The 21120-nt window shown below is 44.4% G+C and overlaps 1 protein-coding gene and 1 pseudogene across 2 annotated transcripts in view; both read left to right on the forward strand.

Annotated features, from left to right (window-relative positions):
• Nucleotides 1-21120, forward strand: part of KREMEN1 (kringle containing transmembrane protein 1) — a 64917-nt gene that overhangs the window by 12296 nt on the left and 31501 nt on the right. For both annotated transcript variants that reach the window (XM_045081498.1, XM_045081500.1), the window contains exons 2-3: nt 6426-6588; nt 11585-11676. In XM_045081498.1, coding sequence (XP_044937433.1) covers nt 6426-6588; nt 11585-11676 — 255 coding nt within the window. The remainder of the gene's footprint in view (nt 1-6425; nt 6589-11584; nt 11677-21120) is intronic.
• On the forward strand, nt 16425-19937 carry LOC106007233 (annotated as a pseudogene).

Genomic DNA, 21120 nt, shown 5'->3' on the forward strand with positions numbered 1-21120 from the left:
GAGCCGCCCAGGTGCCCCTGGTAGCCTGAAAACTTTATTGTTTTTGTTTTTAAGGATTTTACTTATTTATTTGACAGAGATCACAAGTAGGCAGAGAGAGAGGAAGAGAAGCAGGCTCCCTGCTGGGCAGAGAGCCCAATGGAGGGCTCCATCCCAGGACCCTGAGATCATGACCTGAGCTGAAGGCAGAGGCTTTAACCCACTGAGCCACCCAGGCACCCCAGCCTGATAACTTTAAGCAGAATTATAAGGATGGCTGGGTGGCTCAGTCGGTTAAGCATCTGCCTTCTGCTCAGGTCATGATCCCAGGATCCTGGGATAGAGTCCTGCATCACACTCCCTGCTCAGCATGGAGTCTGCCTCTGCCTGCCGTTCTCTCTCTTTCTCTGACCAATAAATAAATAAAATCATAAAAAATATATACGATTAAAACAGGATGATATGCCTATCTACTCATGTTATATTGCCTTTCATAGGTAACTGTTTTTATGGACCAGAATGATCATGATCATCTCAAATTTATAATAAATTTGGTTATTTAAAAAACTTTATAATTATATAGTAATAGTTTATTGGGGACCTACTCTGTGCTAGAGCATTTTACTTGCACATCCTCCAATTCTTCCAGTTGCCTTGAGCTGTAGTTAACCTAACCCCCATTTTACAAGTGAAGAAACAGGCTCAAAGAGGTTAGCAGAATGCCTGTTGCTTGTAAACCACAGGCCAAACCTGAGTCCAGCTCCTAACTGTATTTTTCCGTGTTCTGCCACATTGCTGCTAGAAGCTTTTCAGGCAGAACAGTATTCAATTTAAACTATTTCATAACCCTTGAGATTAAATATTCAATCCTATACATTTCTGTGTGTGTGTCTGTCTGTGTGTATTCTGTAGATATCACTCATTTAGGGGGCCCTTAGGCTAAATGGATCTTGGGGCTGCAGAGAAGAGTTTAAGGGTTCCATGAGCACTTCTGAAATTGTAACTGTTGTGTATGTGGTATTTGTCTGGGGTGCAGGTCCCTATTTTTCAAGTGATTCTCCAAGAGGTAGACCTGAGTTTGAGAATTGTAATGTGGGGACTATTTTTTGGAAGTATTTCTAGGTCTTCTATAGCTCATGCCTCTAAATTACTGAAATCTTCAAATACTTTTACATATAGCATGTGAATATATGAGATCTTCCAGATTTGAAGGCATAAATATTGAAGTTTAGAATATAGCATCAGGGCTTTTCTTTATACCCAACCCTTCAAAATTCTAAGCATAACAAACAGTCACAGCTTTATGAGAGAAAGCTCCAGCTAGCTTTTCTTAGCAATGAAGGAGTACCAAGTTTTCACCCAAAGGCGGAGTCTTTACCTGCATATCTTACCACCATGGAAATTACTGCCAGGCCTGCGTGGGGTACCGGTTTCCTACAGAAAATAGTTGGTTGGCACAAAACCATTTCCTCAAGATTCTCAACCAGGGATTTGATTTACCCTAATGTGATTCCACTTATCAGCAAAGGAATTACAATAAAATTAGTATCTCCAATTTTGAAAATAAATGTCATATGCCATACTTTGGAGGATTTTGGTGACGGGGGGGAAAAGATAAGGAATTACCAACTTAGAAGGGTGGAATTAGTGCTCTCGGTGCTTTGATGCCAGCTTCATTGAGGAAATTTTCTGCTGTATTACTAAATTTCTGTCAGGCTTATGTTTAACTCAAGGGCTGTTTTCATTAAGTCCCCACAACAAAACATTTGGAGTTTTCCGATGGAGAGATAGGGTCAGACAGATGACTTCTATGAGGTAATTGGGATCCGGCCAGAGAAAATGAGGAAATGAAGTTTCCTCGGTGTTCACAGTTTATTATTCCTTCCTGCTCAGGACACCTTCTCCCTTGACTTCCAAGATGCACACACTTTCTTAGCTTTTCTCCCACCTCCCAGGGCATACTTTCTCACTCATCAGTGCCAGACCCTCCTCTTTCCTTGCCTGAAATGTTGCAGGGCCCCCGGACTCGGGCCCAGATGTCTTCTCTCTCCACCCGCGGTAACCCTGTTCTCTCCACACATCTGCGCCGTTACTGCCACACTTCTAGCTCCAGCCAGCCTCGCTCGGCCCTTTTCCTCAGCTCCAGGCTCATCAAGCCATCTGCTTCCTGTGTATCTCCACCCACTGTTCTGAAAGGTGTCTCAGACTTAACCAATCCACAGCCAAAGCCTTGTTCCACCCAACGTACTCTGCCCCTTTTGAGGCCTCCCCATTGTAGTAAATGGAGTCTCCCCTCAGGCCCATGTCCTTGGGGTGGGCCTCAACTTCTCTTTCTCTCAGCAAATACTTTTGGCTCTGCCTTCAAAGCATATCCAGAATGTGGCTACTTCTCACCACCTTTCGGCTGCCACCCTGTTCCAGGGCATCTTTTCTAACTCATCTTTCTGCTGTAACCACCTGACTGATGTTCCCAATGAGTTCCTGCCTCTCCAGATATCTTTCTCCACCCAGCAGCTAGACAGTTGTTTTTGTTTTTGTTATTATGGCTTTTTGTGTTTTTTTTTTAAACAGTGGTTTTGAAAGATAAGTCAGATCATGTCATTTCTCTGCTCAGAACCCACAACTGGCTTCCCCTCACACTCAGAACAAAAGCCAAAATCTGATTTATATAATGCTCTGGACCCTGTGTGTCCTTGGCCTTGTCTCTCTCCTCCCCCTCCTCTTCCCTCCTCACCCACTCCCGCTTAGAGGAGCTGCCTTTTAGTTCCCCAGACCTGCCGGGCACACTGGGGCCCGCAGGGGTCCCCTCTTCACTGTGCCCATTGCCAATACTGCTCTCCCCACACGTTTAAGATGGTTTTGTTTCCTCCCTTTGACCATATCTCTGCTCAAATGACCCCTCCCCTCCAGGCCTTTTCTGGCCCACCCCCCCCCCTTAAAATAGAACCCCCACCATTCAATCTCCATCCCCTTACTCCGTTTTTCCTTTCAGCACTCCTCACTACCTGATGTGAATTTGATTGGTTTGTTATGAGCGTGGCCCCCCTGTTACTATGTAAGCTCCGTGATTGCCGTGTGTTCACCAGTGTAGCCCCAGTGCTGTGAACAGTGCCAGACACATAGTATGTACTGAATAAATATTTGTTGAATAAGTTAATTAAGAATATGCTAGACATGAGATCTATCACCTTTGCTCATTCCCTTTCACTGAATGCCTAAATATACAGCTGGCCATGTGATATTTTATTTCTTATTGGTTTAAGCCGTTTCTTGTTTATCTAGCCAAAGCTTATGTCAGTTTTTTAGCAGTAGACAGTAAGGGAGAAGGGGTCCTCATTACCCCCCGTGGTCTTCTGATGAAATCAAAATGCTCATGTCACTTTAATCCAGAATGTTCAAGTTTGTTTTTCTTGTTTTTGTCCATAATTGATATGCACTGGGCAAATCCATTTAAAAAATCATAAAATGTGGTACGCTGCCTCACTTTCCCTAATGCAATGAGAATAAGATTTGGGTCTAGGAGAAACAGACTGAAGCAAAGAAGCCTACATTTTGCCATTCGCTCTTTCAGATGCCTCCTCATCCCCATTCAAGAGGACTGACAGGTGTGGATGGCCACCACATTCTTTTGTGTTACAAATCAAGTCATCTGAGCCTCTGGGAACACTGACCCCACTGTCCTGCAAATTGTTCTTTATGGCTAAGGCTTCCATTGGTTGGCCGGCATTTCTGATTCCTGGGCCACTCCCCAACCACTTGTGATAGGAGTAAAAGATGTATCTGCACGCAGCAATTAAAATTCTAGCAATGGGCAAAAGGTTGGCTTGATGCTCTTAGAATCATCTAGTCTAATGGTTCCCAAGACAAATTACTTAACAGAAGCACTGAGGCAGATTTTTAGAAATACAGTTTCCAGGTCCCATTCTAACCCATGAGTCAGTATAGGGTTTGGCGCGCACACACACACACACACACACACGCATGCACAGAGTCTCTCTCTCTCTCTCTCTCTCTCCCTCCCTCCCTATCTAGCAGATCATGTATATTTCTAGTGATAATAAATGCTATGAAGCAAACTAGACTAAATGCAGAAAAGTAGGAGTGGAGATGGTAGGGATAGGTTTTCTGAGGAGTGAACATTTAGTCTGCCCTGGGAGGTATTAGAGGAAGAACATTTTGGGCAGGAAATAGCATGGTGTGTTTACGGAATTAGAAGCAGGCCAATGTGGCAGGAGCACGGGCGAGTGACTAGGAGAAGAGCTCAGGGTGCAGTGAGAGTAAAGGCTGGGGGCTTAGCAGGCAAGGATGAAGGGTTTGGGTTTTGTACCCAGCGCTCATATTTTCCTGGGAACTTTGAGCACCGTGCAGAGAATGTGTTGCAAGAGGACAGAAGTGAGGCTGTGAATCCTGAACGAGGCTGAACTGTCCTCTGAATGTGAATGGGACTAAAGTGGGGGCACCCAAGATGGAGAGGAGAGGGCAGTTTCGGGGTATATATTTTAAGAAAGTCAACAGGACTTGCTGATGAGGGGGAAATGTGGTGAGGGAAGTGACAGAGAAAGCAAGGATGATCTGAAGAGGTCCTCTAGGGGCACTGAAAGATAGTTGAGTGACCCAGTGGCCACATTTGTAAAATGGGATACTGAGACCTCTACTTCAGGTTGGTAAGGCGTTGATATTTGTGAAGCATTTAGAGCAGAGCTCGGCATACGGTGAAATACTATGTGTTAGTGGTGCCGTGGGTGACAGTGACTCGTCCAAGGTCACACAGCTGGCCCGCAGCAGGTCCAGGACAAGAAACTAGAGCTTAGCCTCTCCATTCAGTGTATTTTATGTTACACTGAGCTGCCTCCTTGAATGACCTTTAGCATTTTGTATTTATGCACACTCTGGGCAGAGCGGTTGTTTCAGTGTCTGATGAGTCGTACTGGCTGTGGCATATGGATGTCACACCAAACATGATGAGTCACTATTATGTTCTGTGCAGCCTGGAATTCCAGGTTATTTTGGCTGTCCATAAAACCGTGCTCTTCCAGGCAAAGAAAAGCTCAGATAGTGGGAGGAAGGGGGTATAGGAAGCGAGATGGTCTGTGGGTAGATTTTTTTTTTTTTAAAGATTTTATTTATTTATTTTATATAGAGAGATCACAAGTAGACAGAGAGGTAGGCAGAGAGAGAGAGAGGGAAGCAGGCTCCCTGCCAAGCAAAGAGCCTGATGCGGGACTCGATCCCAGGACCCTGAGACCACAACCCGAGCCGAAGGCAGTGGCTTAGCCCACTGAGCCACCCAGGCGCCCTGTGGGTAGATTTTAAATATTAGAAGATGTAGCTCCTAGAATGTAGATGCGCTCATATTGTTCACATGCGTAGGCTGGAACAGGCACATGCCTTGCAACAGGAGACAGCGCTGAGAGTCCTTCATACCGGAAGTTAGAGGTCAGTGCGTGCCAGGGGCAGGGGAGCAAGCAAGCGGAGAATGTCAGCTCCCCCAGATCATCAGGTTCCGAGGGATACATCTTAAAGAAGTGTTTGAAGTACTTCTATCTGTCAGTTTCAACTAAGCTAATTTTTAAAAATTGCTCTTTGTACTGTGCCTTTCTCATGAACCTCTGTGAATTTAATGCATGCAATATGTGGGGGGAAATCCTATCAGCCTCAGTTCCCATCCCCCCAAAGTCTGAGAAGCAGATTTTAGAAGCACATTGTTGCACCTGCAAGGATTTTGTGATTTTATTAAATGGACCTGAGATGACATTCAGTGTGTCTTGTAGGGAGGAATTTCAGAAAGAGGTGAGACAAAATGCCAACTTGGCCCCCGCTCCCTCCTGTTGACTGTCTGTTCCATTGCATCTCTATCTCAAACAGCATGGGGAGGACTGTTCTTCATTACCAGGGAATGTGAGTCATTCCCAGACTTGTGTGATTGGGATTCCAAAGCGTTGCTGTATCCGATGGGCTTATTAAATCCAAGTGTCAGTGCAGCCTTTCAGACTGTAGGGGAGAACACACGTACAGCTGGTGACCTGGTTCTAGTTACCACACAGAGACACTGGCGAGACCAGTGACCCCCTCCGAGCACCCAGAATTCCTTGTGATGGCTGCTACCCACTGTTCCCAGATTTAGGGGTTTCCTGGTTCACTTCATGGGCTTCAGTACATTTCAGCTCCCTGTTTATATCCGAGTTGGGATCTGTATACTCTAGGGGAAGAGTATCTGTAAAGTGTATGTAGGCAAGCTAGTGCCAAGACTAGCCTTGCATTTGAAGGGGACTGCATTTCAGATTTACTCAGCCCCAGCAATGTTAACTTCGCGGTGTCCAGGATCTAGCAAGACACTATCCATTTCCAGCTGGGTCCAAACAAAACAAATAAAACATCAACCAGAGAGGGAGGAGACTATGGTTGTTGCCAGAAAATTAGTTTGCTCTGTCTTTTCTTTCTCCTAGAATGTTTCACGGCCAATGGTGTAGATTATAGGGGAACGCAGAACTGGACGGCACTTCAAGGCGGGAAGCCATGCCTGTTCTGGAACGAGACTTTCCAGCATCCATACAACACTCTGAAATACCCCAATGGGGAGGGGGGCCTAGGCGAGCATAACTACTGCAGGTAAGATGGGGCCACACAGTGCTTAAAAAAAAAAATCTTTGGCCTTCTTTTCCAGTCCCTTCCAACCTTGCTCACAACTATGGAAAGCTTCTTTGTCTCCTTTTGACCAACTCAGAAGGCCTTTCTTGTTACTATGTTAAAAATCTTCCTCCCACACCTTGCTTGTGTGTGTGTGTGTGTGTGTGCGCACACGCCACACACACACACACACACACACATACTCTCTCTCTACCACTCTTTTTTCAACTCTGGTTGCTTTGATGCAGGTTTTCAGAGCTCTGCTTTCCTGTCTGATCACTTACACATCTCTTGGGAAAGGCTTTCTTAGTTGGTCCCAGCGCCAGTGGACAATACACAGATGGCAAAGCTTTTTAAGCTCCTGTGAATGTGGTGGTCAAACAGAGCACCGCCTGTGGCCCGAGCCTCCCTCTGCTTCTGAGTAAAGGAAGCTGCCCTACATTATCCCACCTCCCGCCAGTCCAGGAGAGCCTTGCCCTAGGAGCAGCTGCAACCATCAGATTTGTGCTGTTTCCTTCCTCTCCATAGAATAAGATTTTCTTTGGTGTTTACCTTCTGTCTAACTCTGACAGGGGTTCCTCACCCAAGATCCAAGACGCTTCAGCTAGAGATTTTCCACAGATATGATCCATAACTTTGATCAGAGTCGCAAAGTTACCAGTGATCCAAAGCAAGTTAAGACGCTGGTCTATAGGGACAAGAGCAAAGAAAGATTCTAAGCACTTTTGGTGATAGCTACATTTAAGCTATTTATACTCAAGATCCTGATAATGTGACTAATGGTTCAGCACTGTGTCGAATTAATTAGTATTAAGGACAGGTGCAAAGGCAGAAATGTTCACCGAGCTACTCTTTGAGTCTCATGCTTTGTCCCTGGTTCTACCAGATGTTGGAATCTCAGCTGTGGCATTGTCGACCCTGCTGAGCCAGCGTATTCATACCTGCCTTGCATGGACCACATGGTTTACTTTCTGCTCTCCCTATGTAACTTTCCTAACACTCCAGGACCCTTGTGGGTGTCTTATAGTCCCCGGCCTGTTGTCCAGGTTATCCCTGTGCCTGCAGCTCTTTCCTTCACCTCTGCTCTAATTTGTTCCAACTGGCCATTCCCCTGCAGTCACCATTGCATTATTTTTTAGTTGTTATTATAAAAATCTTAAAAGCTTTCCAAAATCTCAAAAACTACAGATAAATATTGCTTAAATAAGGTCATCTTTTGACATTTTTTCCCCTAAAATCCTCAGCAAGCCCCACCCAGTTCCCAGAGGTAACAATCCATGTTACTTCACATTTTGCTATGTTGCATTTTATTGTTAAAGTTACACACGCTCATGAAGTCATTCTTTTACATTTTGTTTTCAGAGGTTTACATATTCATTAAGATCATTTTTGCATGATTAAGGAAATTAACCCCACTCCATTTCTGGTTTATTTCCGTCCCTTTTGCTACTCATAGAAAGAGTTGGGTTCCTTCCTTCTCTTAGGAAGAGAAACCAGTGTTTAGAGGTTTTTTGTTTGTTTTTACAATAGTTACTTATAGTCTTGTTCCAAAGCGCCTCTTGATAGAGGGCTACTAGTTTATGCTATTATTCTGTTGCTTTCTTTCAAGCATGGCTTCTCAGAAGAGCTCCTAAGTTTAAGTCTGACTTTAAGGTAAATTTTAAATTTCCAAAGAGGTTTATTTTGTATGAAAAAGAAAGTCTTTTCTCATACATGGATTAGCACCCAGCCCTACACAGATTCCCACAAGTGCACATGGTTCTCCACTGGGAGAGCAGCAGGGGTTGGGGGGCACAACATGACTGCCTTCCTCTCAGCCCTGGCCAGAGGCAGCCTCTCCTTTGACTTGATGGAATGTCCCAGACCTGAACTACCAGATTTTTCTTCAGAAAAAAGGGAGGCTGAAATGTTGATTATCATCACATCAGCAGGTCTATGCCTTTTGTTTTAGCTCGGCAGCGAAATCTAAGATGAATTTGCTTATTCTTTATTAAGCTATACGGATGCTTTTCAGAATGGTTTTGACATTGATAATAAACAGTTGTTTTCTAACGTCTTCACCAAATACTACATCAAAGCTGGACAGTGAATAGAGGGAGGAAGATGACAGTCAAATTCTGTTTAAAAAAGGGCTTTGTACAAGTTCTCCTGCTTTGATTTCTCAGCTGACATCCGACACCATGTTTGTCTTGTGCTCGGGTGCCAGACCCATCGCAGTGGAGATGTCTGTGAGATGGCGAGTGATGGGAATGCACTTCTCTGGGCTCGACGGATCTGGATTAGAGGCAAAGGCAGACGGACAGGGAAGAGCAGAGTTGGCGCTGGCACCTGCCTTTGGGCACAGAAAATGAAAGGACCCTTTGTGCTTCGGGAGGCTTATCTTCTGGGCCCCACAATAGGCTTATCCCTCTGGGCCTGATAGGGGTGGCTCCAGAGCTCCCGCTGCAGGGTCTTTATGCCCATTTCCGGCCTAACCGGCGTGTCGGGTTTCCAGTGTTCTGAGTGGAAAGAAAGGGAGCTTGGAGGCAAGGCTTTTCTGTGTGTATGTGCGTGTGTGGTAACCCTTGCCATTTGGGGTCTGTTACAGCAGGATGGCCCATTATTGTCATGGTGCCTTTGAGTTGAAAAGACCTTCAAGGGCATTTTAGAAATGTGAAATCAGCCTTTAAAAAATATTAGTGCTGCATCAGAAGTTGGTACCAGGATCACAGGATTGCATGTTCTGACTGAAACTCTTAGGCTTAGTTTTCCTCAGATTTTTCTGAGAAGTTAGTATTTTGAGGGAGGAATAGGACCCACTTGTGTCAAACATGTGCCAACTAGCCTGATGTTAGTGAAAGCTTGTCAGTGGATTCTGTAGCACGTGAATTTTATTTTATTGTTTAAAAATTACACAACCAGTGTTCATTGTAGAAGAAATAGAAAATTAAAGAGAATCAGAAAAGGAAAAAAATTTTTTTAATTACTGATAGTCCCATGCTCCAGAGATACTTTCAGGGGTTTGATGTATATCCTTTCCTGAATACCTCTTTTCAAATGATGGGACTGTGTCACCCACCGTGTTTTCAAACTACCTTTAAAAAAACCTAACAAGGGGCGCCTGGGTAGCTCAGTGGGTTAAAGCCTCTGCCTTCGGCTCAGGTCATGATCCCAGGGTTCTGGGATTGAGTCCCGCATCGGGCTCTCTGCTGGGCGGGAAGCCTCCTTCCCCCCTCTCTCTGCCTGCCTCTCTGCCTACTTGTGCTCTCTCTGTCAAATAAATAAAATCTTAAAAAAAAAATAAACTAACAAGACATGTGGATGTCTTTTTATATTAATAAATGTGTCTTTACACTGCATTTTTACTAGCTGCTCAGCATTCCCTTATATGGATATAACATTTATTTAACCAATCCTTAAGTATTGTTTCTAACTTGTTTGTATTATAAAAATGCTACGATGAACATCTTTGTAAGTAGAGATTTACTTAAAGTACTAAAGGAGAAATTGCCTGGTAAAGAAGCTTTGCATATGTTTTGGACCTTTGGCTTTAATTGCCAAATTGCCATCCTGATCATGGGTGTCCATTCGCATTCTTTTTTTTTTTTTTTTAAGATTTTATTTATTTGTCAGAGAGAGAGAGGTACAAGCAGGGGGAGCGGCAGGCAGAGGGAAAAGCAGGCTCCCTGCTGAGCAAGGAGCCCCACGTGGGACTTGATCCGAGGACCCTGGGATCATGACCTGAGCAAAAGGCAGACAGTTAACCCACTGAGCCACCCAGGCATCACGCATCCTTTTTTTTTTTTTTTAATGTAAAGTTTTAAAAATTTATATGACAGAGAACACAAGTGGGGGAGGGTAGAGGAAGAGGGAGAAGGAGGCTTCCCCACCTTACAGAGGCTTGGCACAGAACTGGTCAAGTCTCTGATGCAATGCTCCATCCCAGGACCCTGAGGTCAGGGGATCACTACCTACCTGAGCCAAAGTCAGACGCTTAACTGAGCCATCCAGGCGCCCCTGGGCTCACTCACATTCTTTTTTTTTTTTTTTAAAGATTTTATTTATTTATTTGACAGAGAACACAATTAGGCAGAGAGGCAGGCAGAGAGAGAGAGAGAGAGAGAGAAGCAGGCTCTGCACTGAGCAGAGAGCCCGATGCGGGGCTCGATCCCAGGGTCCTGGGATCATGACCTGGGCCGAAGGCAGAGGCTTTAACCCGCTGAGCCACCCAGGCGCCCCCTCACTCACATTCTTATCCACAGTACTGAGAGCACCTGTGCACTCCACCGTGGGCTTCACTGTGTGCACACTTAAGGTGCCAGTGCTGCTTGGCATGATTTGTTCTCTGGTCAGTTGCCCTGGTTACACTATCATGAATCTTTGTAAAATTATATAACCTTTGCTCACCACACACATCCCTTACCCCCAAATTCTGAATTGTATGTCAGAGTGCATGAGTTTGTTCTTTTTTTTTTAAGACTTTTTTTTTTTTTTAAGATTTTATTTATTTATTTGACAGAGAGCTAGAGAGCACAAGTAGGCAGAGTGGCAGGCAGAGGGAGAGGGAGAAGAAGGCTCTCTGCTGAGCAGGGAGCCTGATGTGGGACTCGACCCCAGGATCCTGGGATCATGACCTGAGGTGAAGGCAGCCACTTAACCGACTGAGCTACCCAGGTGCCCTTGAGTTTGTTCTTGTAGCGTTACCATTCTTCTCTTCTTCTTCTTTTTTTTTTTTTTTTTAAGTAATCTCTACACCCAATGTGGGGCTTGAACTCATGATCCCGAGATCCAGAGCCACATGCTCTTCAGTCTGAGCCAGCCAGGCACACCCCCTCACCGCATTTTTCTCTTTGTAAGAGGCAGTACATACCAATACCAATACCAATACATACCTATTACTAGCAAATAACACAGACGCTGATGCATTCCTTTTTGGTAAACCTGAAAAGTGAGTTGACTCAACATGACAAATGTTACTTATGTGTCCTTTCCCCTACAGAAATCCAGATGGAGATGTGAGCCCCTGGTGCTATGTGGCAGAGCACGAGGACGGAGTCTACTGGAAGTACTGCGAGATTCCCGCTTGTCAGAGTAAGGCTCTAACGCGCCCGCTGAAGGTTTCAGGACACTAGCACTGAGGGTACAGAGTGGAAGGCCACTGCCAGAGAGCAGGTTGTTCAGGCAGGTGGATTTCATGAAGCAGGTGAAAGGTGAAGCCATCCTGGGCTGGGGATTTTCCCTTTCTCTTGTTGAGACTTTTCAGAAATAGAGGGCCTGGTTGCCTCAGGACCCCCATTCCCTTGATAGATAAGTTGTGTTTATTATATGCAATGTTTATTATATGCAAGACACAGAGGCAGAAGGATACCCTGACCCTCAGGGAACATGCAGTGTGCTAGGGACTCTTAGGAAGACACTTGAAAACAAGGTAGAATATATGGTAGTTTTGAAGAACAGAAGCCCAAACGAGAATGGCCCTGAAAGCTGGTACTAATGTACTGTTTGTCTGATCTTTTCTTCTTTCTTTTTTTGAGAGAGAGGGGTGGGAGGGGCAGCGGGAGAGAAACTTAAGCCGGCTCCCACCCGACGCAGGGCTCGATCTAACCACCCTGAGATCATGACCTGAGCCAAAATCAAGAATTGGACATTTAACCGACAGCCACCCTAGGTGCCCCGTAATATCTTTTTAAATATGCCAAGGGAGCAGGTTTTCTCAGTTACTAGAGCTGAGGAAAAGGACAGCTCCTTCATAATAATTCTACCTGGGTTGTTTTTTACCATACTATTTCCCCTTACTCCTTATCATGTCACCACACTTGATCCGTCACCACACTTCCTCACACCTCAGCCCCGGAGGCTATGTATATAGAGTGATATGGAGGTTTGTGGGGGACCTGGGACCTCTCACTCATGCCCACCACAGCAGTCTGAATTCTGCTGCCTCATGGGGAAGGGGTGCTGCAGGCCCTACCTCTCACCTTCCAAAAGTTACAAATTTCCAAATAAGACCATTGCCTGGCAGTGAGGCCCTGGCTTCACTCTCCTTCCAACCCAAGTATGCCTTGATTCAGTCCCAAAATTGAAAAGACAGTAAAGACCAGCAGAATGGGCTTTTGCTCAGTCTGCTTAATCAAATTTTTAAAATGAAAAACATCTCATTTGGCTCTAGTTATGTAAAGAAGAAAGGGGCAGGGGGAGAGGAAAGCAGATTTTCCTCGGTCCATTTGTTCTACACAAAGATAGTCTTTTAGTACTAGCCTGTGTCATTCTCTCAGGAATGGCGAGGAGGGGATTTCAATCTGGCCGCTTTTATTTGGAAAGATAATCCTCAACTTGCATTTATAAAATATAATTTGGACCAATGATAGCGGACTCATGTGGTCACTGAAACTAAGTTCCAGAAGAGAGAATTACGGAAAAATGATACAACCCATGTAGTACCCCCTCACTCCTAATATTTGCAGGATGTACCTCACTCTTCCAAAAAAGGAAAATTAAATATCATTTCCTTTTTCTATGGCCCTTTAGTAGTCTTCTCGAAATGTCTAAAGTTGGCCTTGAAATGGTGTGGGCAGGGAAGCATACAGAGGTTGGGAACGAGAGCTGGGGAGTACCTGATTTAGGGGGGTGCTGGGGAGGGAACAGTAAGTATCTGGCTTTGGTTCTTTAGAAAACCCTTCCATTCACCCTGTGGGCATCGGGGCTCCCCATCTAGTTGAGCCTCAGACTTTGAGAGTCTGGCAGAACATTGTGCTCCTTGAGTGTCTGATTAATGTAGTTGAGAAAAACTCCTGTGCTGGTTGAAGGAAGAGGCATTGGTAGTTGCCTAGTGGACTTGACGGAGATACAACCAGCCTATTTTAGGCCAGTTTTGCCCTATTTCTGGATGTGGAGTCATAATTTTCATGAATAATACTAACCCTCTGTGCGAAGCCCACTATTCATGATTAGCATTGAACTTGTCATACAGGAAAAGGCCTGTGACATGATCAGATTCCTGGAAAGTTCATATCTGAATATAACAGACCCAGCAGGAGCCGGGGGAGTGGATGTTTAGGGACAAAACAGAATATGGTTGAATGGCAGGCCATTGTGTGGCGACCGGAATCCCTGCCCGGCGGCATGTTTTGGACAGAGCTAAGACAAGCAGGGAGGCAGCGATGAAGTCTGATTCACACAGGGAAAAAGAGAAACTTGAACTGTGCTTTTGACCTGTGGAGCATGGATCAGAACATAACCATTATTTTTTTTTAATTAATTTTTTAAAAGATTTTATTTTTATTTTTTTCAGTGTTCCAAAATTCATTGTTTATGCACCACACCCAGTGCTCCATGCAATGCGTGCCGTCCTTAATACCCCCCACCAGACTCACCGTACCCCCAACCCAGAACATAACTGGTAAAAAGAGAACAACTCTGAGGTAATTGGATATGCTCTTCAAACCACATGGGCCAGTATGTTTCTTAGAAACCCCAAGTTTCTTTTTTTTTTCTTTTCTTTTTTTTAAGATTTTATTTATTTATTTGACAGACAGAGATCACAAGTAGGCAGAGAGGTAGGCAGAGAGAGAGAGAGAGAGGGAAGCAGGCTCCCTATGGAGCAGAGAGCCCGATGCGGGGCTCGATCCCAGGACCCTGAGATCATGACCCGAGCCGAAGGCAGCGGCCCAACCCACTGAGCCACCCAGGTGCCCCTAGAAACCCCAAGTTTCTATTGTGGACAGAAGAAATACAGACCACTAAAAGCAAATTTCCTCAAAAAGTCCTCAAGGTTCCCATCCCTCCAGATCTCATCCTCTACAACTCAGTCCTATTGGTTTGACTACTGAGGCAGAAACCATTTGGCTTAGTATCTGTTCTTTGCATATCTCTTTCTTGTTAAATAATCATCCTCTCCATTCTAATTCCCATTTATTTCATTGCTTGCAAAGGATGTGATGGGCCTCAGCATGGTTTTGATTTGTTCTGTTGTACCTAGATTCTTTTTAAAAATTTGGGACAGTTTTGGGGTGCCTGGGTGGCTCAGTGGGTTAAGCCTCTGCCTTAAGCCCAGGTCATGATCCCAGGGTCCTGGGATCGAGCCCCATATTGGGCTCTCTGCCTGCCTCTTTGCCTACTTGTGATTTCTCTCTCTGTCAAATAAATAAAATAAAATCTTAAAAAAAAAAAAATTGGGGACAGTTTTGTAAAAGTTTAAGTAATCTAGTTGTGAGGTGGAGGGGAACCTGCAAGTGGCATTTAAAGGCAAATATTATTTCCTCCACATAGCCGACGTTGGCCTGAAAACCACGGGCATGAGAAATATACTTTATCATTGCTGAGAGCCATTCTTTGCTATAAAACATTCACCTGATTTCTACAAACTCAACTATACAAATTCATCTTTTTTTTTTTTTTTAAAGATTTTATTTATTTATTTGACAGAGATCACAAGTAGGCAGAGAGGCAGAGAGAGAGGAGGAAGCAGGCTCCCCGCTGAGCAGAGATCATGATGCAGGGCTCGAGCCCAGGACCCTGGCAGGCGAGAATTCTACCACTGAACCACCCATGCAGGACCCTGGGATTAAGACCTGAGCCAAACGCAGAGGCTTTAAGCCACTGAGCCACTCAGGTGCCCCTAAAGATTTTGTTTTTGTTTTTGTTTTTGTTTTTTTTTAAGATTTTGTTTTTTTTAAAGATTCTTTTGTTTATTTGACAGAGAGAGATCACAAGTAGGCATAGGCAGGCGGTGGGTGGGTGGGGGGAGTAGGCCCCCTGCTGAGCAGGGATCCCGATGTGGGGCTCGATCCCAGGACCCTGAGATCATGACCTGAGCTGAAGGCAGAGGCTTAACCCACTGAGCCACCCAGGCGCCCCCAAATACATCTTTGAAATAAGGAAATTGGAACACAGACTATTAGATTATATTAAGAAACCACTGTTAATTTTATTAGGTACAATAACGGCATGGTGGGGATATACAAATAATTGTTTAAGTCATTTGAAATTATAGATACATACTGAAATATTTGTGGTTGAAATTGATAATATGTCTGGAATTTATTTTAAAATGACCTCATCTCCCAAAGAGTGAATGGGTCAGATGAGTGAAATAGATGAAACTAGAATGGTTTTTTTAAAAAAAAGTAGATATTTTTTGATGCTGCATGACAATGGGCTCATTATTCCTTCCTGCTTTTTTGTATGTTTGAAAGTTTCCATAAAAAGTTAATTCTGTGATATCTTAAAATGGTATATTTTAAATATTTCAAAATAAATATATAAATACAACATTCGAAGTATCTGGGTTCAGATGTATAACACGATTAACCTAATTAACCTAAATTGAGATAATTTGCATATAGCTCACAGGTATCTGAGTTAGTTATTAAAGTTAGTGATAGGGACGCCTGAGTGGCTCAGTTGGTTGGACGACTGCCTTCGGCTCAGGTCATGATCCCGGAGTCCCGGGATCGAGTCCTGCATCGGGCTCCCAGCTGCATGGGGAGTCTGCTTCTCCCTCTGACCTTCTCCTCGCTCATGCTCTCTCTCACTGTCTCTCTCTCTCTTAAATAAATAAATAAAATCTTAAAATAAATAAGTAAAGTTAGTGATAAGGGACACCTGGGTGGTTCAGTCACTTAAGTGTCCAAATCTTGATTTCAGCTCAGGTCATGATCTCAGGGTTGTGCGATTGAGCTTTGAGCTGGGCATGGAGCCCACTTGAGATTCTCTCTTTCCCTCTCCCTCACCCTCTCCCTCTCTAAAAAAATAAATAAAAATAAAGTTAGTGGTTAAAATTTTAGTTATTAAACTTTATAAACTTCTAGTTATTTAAAGTTATTATTATTAAAGTTAAAGCTAGTTATAAAAGTTATTTAAAGTTAGTTATTAAAGTTGAGAATCACAAGGAGTTTATTACTCGCTGTGACAAGTGTCATTTTTTAAGCTCCAGTCATATGCCATACCTTGTACAGCACAGGGGAAACAAGGTGTGGTCTCTGGGGACCCCTTAGTCTAGAGCAAAAGACAGACAGACAGATAAGCATACACAAAATACTCTGTAATAAATGAGATGAGAAAAGGTTGGGAGCACTGAAGGAGGGGCACCTTCCCTGGCATGGTGGGAGGCAGGGGCTACTGGTTACTAAGGAGGGCTTCTGGAAGAGGTGGGATCTTGGCTACAGGGCTTCTCCAACTTTAAGTTTCCTCATGAAAATATAGTAGTAATACAGTCATGGGGATTTTATTAAAATGCAGATTCTGATTCAGTACGTCTAGGGCAGGCTAGAGACTCTGTAGTTCTAACCAGACCCTGGGATGTGGAGTTGTAGGATCACACTTGAAGCAGCCAGGTTCTAGATGTTAGGGTTGGGTAGAGTAGGGAGGGCATTGGGGTAGAAGGAATAAAGTGCATGCGCTCACACACTAGTAAATTCCTAGGCAAAATCAATGTTGCTGAGATAGAAATATAAGAAGGAAAGGCAACTCTTCCTCTTGGTCCCATATTGAAGTTGAGTTGGAAGAGGGGAGTCCTGTCATAGAATGGAGGTAAAACCGCTGCCCAGTCGCACCCAGCCCAACTCCAGCCACTGCCACCAGGGGAGGAGGGCCATGATCCAAAGGAACCAGAGCAGTTGAGAAAACTGTTTATTGGTGGTTTGAGCTTTGGAACTACAGATGATAGTTTAAGAGAACATTTTGAAAAGTGGGGTGCACTTACAGATTGTGTGGAGATGAGAGACCCCCAAACAAAACATTCCAGGGGTTTTGGTTTTGTTATTTACTCTTGTGTTGAAGAGGTGGATACAGCAATATGTGCTTGACCACACAAGTTTGATGGGCATATAGTGGAACCAAAGAGAGCTGTTTCTAGAAAGGATTCTGTAAAGCCTGGTACCCATCTAACAGTGAAGAAAATTTTTGTTGGTGATATTAAAGGAGATACAGAAGAATATAATTTGAGAGACTACTTTGAAAAGTATGGCAAGATTGAAACCACAGAAGTTATGGAAGACGGAGTGGAAAAAAGAGAAGATTTGCTTTTGTAAGTTTTGATCATGATACAGTTATTAAAATTGTTCAGAAATATCACACTATTAATGGGCATAGTTGTGAAGTGAAAAAGGCCCTTTCTAAAGAAGAAATGCAGTCTGCTGACTCACAAAGAGGTCGTGGAGGAAACTTTGGAGGTGGTGGAAACTTTGGTGGAAGAGGAGGTTGTGGTAGTGGAGGTGGTGGCAGCAGAGGGAGTTACGGAGGAGGTGATGGTGGCAACTATGGTGGTGGTCCTGGTTATAGGAGTAGAGGAGGCTATGGGGGTGGTGGACCAGGATACGAAAACCAAGGAGGTAGATATGGAGGTGGTGGTAGAGGATATGGTGGTTACAAAGAAGGAGGAAATTTTGGAGCTAACTATGGTGATGGGAACTATAATGACTGTGGAAATTATAGTGGGCGACAGCAATCCAATTATGGACCCATGAAGGGGGGCAGTTTTGGTGGAAGAAGCTCAGGCAGTCCCTATGGTGGTGGTTGTGGATCTGGTGGTGGAAGTGGTGGATATGGCAGCAGAAGGTTCTAAAACTTTTTCAGAAGAAAAGGGCTGCATTTCTTAGCAGGAAAGAGAGCGAGGAGTTGTCAGGAAAGTTGCAGGTTATTTTGAGACAGTCCGAAATGCATTAGAGGAACAGTAAAAATCTGCCACAGAAGGAACAAGGATCCGTAGTCAGAAAAGTTACTGCAGCTTAAAGAGGAAAGCCTTTTTGCTCAGGACTGCCATAGCCACAGTTTACAACACAGTGCAGCTACTGGTTAATGCAATGTAGTGTCAGTCAGATGTACATTCCTGCGGTCTTTTATCTATTGTAGCTTTGTCTGTCTTTTTCTTTTCATTACGTCAGGTATATTGCCCTTAAATTGTGGTAGTGGTACAGAATAAAAAATTAAGGAATTTCAACTTAAAAAAAAAAAAGGAAGGCAGGGCAAGAGATGAGGTCTGAGAAGAATGAGGTGGGGCCAGATAATGGACGACCGTCTTGTGAGTATGGAGCTTGGGCTTGACCTGGGAAGATGAGGTGGACGACAGCACCAACTGATGAGGCTGAAGAGTATGGAGTGTCAGAAGATGTGTCTCCATCGCTCCTCAAGCTTCTGTGTTAGGGATTTGGGGTAAAGTGTCCCCCTCTTAATCCGTGAGAAGTTCTCCAGAGATTGCATCATTCGCACAGAGGAATCCTAAGGGAATGCCAGCCATGGCATCTCTGCAAAATGGGGCCTTTGGTGACTTCACTGGCTCAAGTTCCTTTTAATTAAATGACACCCTGGCCTTGTTAAAACAGATTTGTTGTTCCTTACAAATATGCTTCCAAGCGTGACCCCTAATAAGAGTTTTTAAAGCTATGTTCAGAGCTTGAGTAAAAAGCCAAGGGTGCTTTGGCAGGGGTGGTCAAGGCAGTCTCTGAATTACAGAAAATGTTTTGTCTCTGTTAGCAATTTTTGCATTTTAATGTCATCACTGATGTTTAGTGTGTTTCAGCTTTTATTTCAACTATTATTGAGTACCGACTGTGTATAAGACACTTCTATTCATTCACATTACCTCATTTAACCTTTAACCTTTCCAGCAGCTTCACTTCCAGTGAAGTGGGCGGTGTGTCCACTCCCCACCCCCCATTGTTTAGATGAGACAATGAGCCTAGAGTAGTGAGGTGACCTGATGAGGATTATACCCTGAGCCAAATCGGATTTGAATCTAGGGCTCCTCGTGGCAAGACCAGTGCCCTTTCCTTCCAGTTCTTGAGAACAGCTCCATTTCCTTTATTTCCTTGAAAACAGGGGCCCTGGGATGGATCCAGGCTACTATTGAGGTCATTCTTGAGAATTTTCTTGGTGGATTGTTTGGGAATTAGAGTTTGAAATTCTGAAAGTATGCTGAATTATGAAGAGTGCCTTTTTGACATTGTGGAAACCAAAGGATTAAGTCAGTGGCGACAGAGGGTCTGCAGTTCAAGCTCTTAGCTCTAAGTCATTTTCTTGTCTTCTTTGAGTTTGGGAAATCCCAAGCCCCAGGAGGACAGCAGGCTGCGATGGTATCCAGGAAGCATTCGCCTCACAGCAGAATCGCTCTGTAGGATGTTGGGCCGTCTCCGAGGGTGTTCCCTGCCCAGCTGTTCTCAGCTGGGAAGGGGCTCCCCAGCCTTGGACCCTTGGCATGAAACACTATATCAGCAGCCATGTCCAGGCCTGGGGTGGGGGTGGTTTCTCTCAAAACCGAATGTTCACTGCATGGTTTGAACTTCACCTCAAAAAGAGCACATCTGGGCACCTGGGTGGCTCAGCCGTTAAGTGTCTGTACGCCTTCAGCTCAGTATCCTGGGATTGAGCCCCGCATCCTGGCTCCCTGCTCAGCAGGGAGCCTGCTTCTTCCTCTCCAGCTTCCCCATGCTGCGTTCCTCTCGCACTCTCTCTGTCATAAATAAATAAAATCTTAAAAAAAAGACACATCTGGGAGCATCATTCACACTTCACAGCTAAAAGGAAACCTGAAACTTCAAGTGACAGCCAAAGCAATATTGAAATGAACAGTAATAATATAAATGATGCAGACTCATTTTTTGCACCTCCTCCCTCTGGCCATTATAGTTACTTTACGTTTTTGTTGCATCGAGCCCTTTTAGATTAGCATTAAATTAGCCTATGTCAGAATCCTGCTTCGTACTGTTCATATTGCTTCATGTGAGTAGTTGTGTTTTCCCAGCCAGACTAAGCCGTTCAAAGACAGGAGCAGGGGTAGCTCTGGAATTTCTGTGAAGGAGAGGCTTAAGGTGGAACGGGGGACTCCTCTGGAAGCTGGATTTGCCAAGCACATGCTCTCTTTTTACATGGGTGGTATGTTGATTTGTGGAGGGTGCTGATGGAATCTAGGGGGACTTCCCATCCCCCCAAGCCATATATTGTGACAGTCTCCCCCAACACCTAGCACAGGGCAGGCCATAACGGTGCTCATTAAATATTCCTGATAATGTGTTATCATGTCTCTTCCAGTAAGAAAGACAACACAAATTAGTGGAAAGAATGTAGATGTCAGAGTCACATGGCCTTAGGTTTGAATCTTAATCGTTTAGTGGCTTTCGGCAAAATGACTCTGCTCTGAGCCTTGGTCTTCTCATTTGTGCCTTCTAGGGTTCTTTTGAAGATCCAGTGCATAAAGTACACACAACCTATGTGGTGGGCATGGAAGTTCTAGCAGGTGCTATGGTGGCCTCTGCTTTCCCCAGGGAATGGACTGCTGTTGGCATGTTCCCGCCATACAATTCCTAAATAGGTTATTCCTAACCTGTGTGTTATTTCTGCCCATTCCTTCTTTATCTGACTAGCCACGGGGCTCAGTGGTGTGCCTCAGCTGTTGTAGGGGCCTCTCCCCTGGGGCCTGGTGTGGCGCTGCAGTCAGAGAACACAAGAGGCCCTGCGTTCGTTCTCACAGCGCAGTTTTATGGTCTCAGATCTGGCGGATACTCGATTGTTCTTGGTTTTTGGCAGTAGGTATTATATAAT

This window comes from Mustela putorius, unplaced genomic scaffold (assembly GCF_011764305.1).
Source record: "Mustela putorius furo isolate JIRA1106 unplaced genomic scaffold, ASM1176430v1.1 tig00000578_pilon_pilon_pilon, whole genome shotgun sequence".
NCBI lineage: Eukaryota > Metazoa > Chordata > Mammalia > Carnivora > Mustelidae > Mustela > Mustela putorius.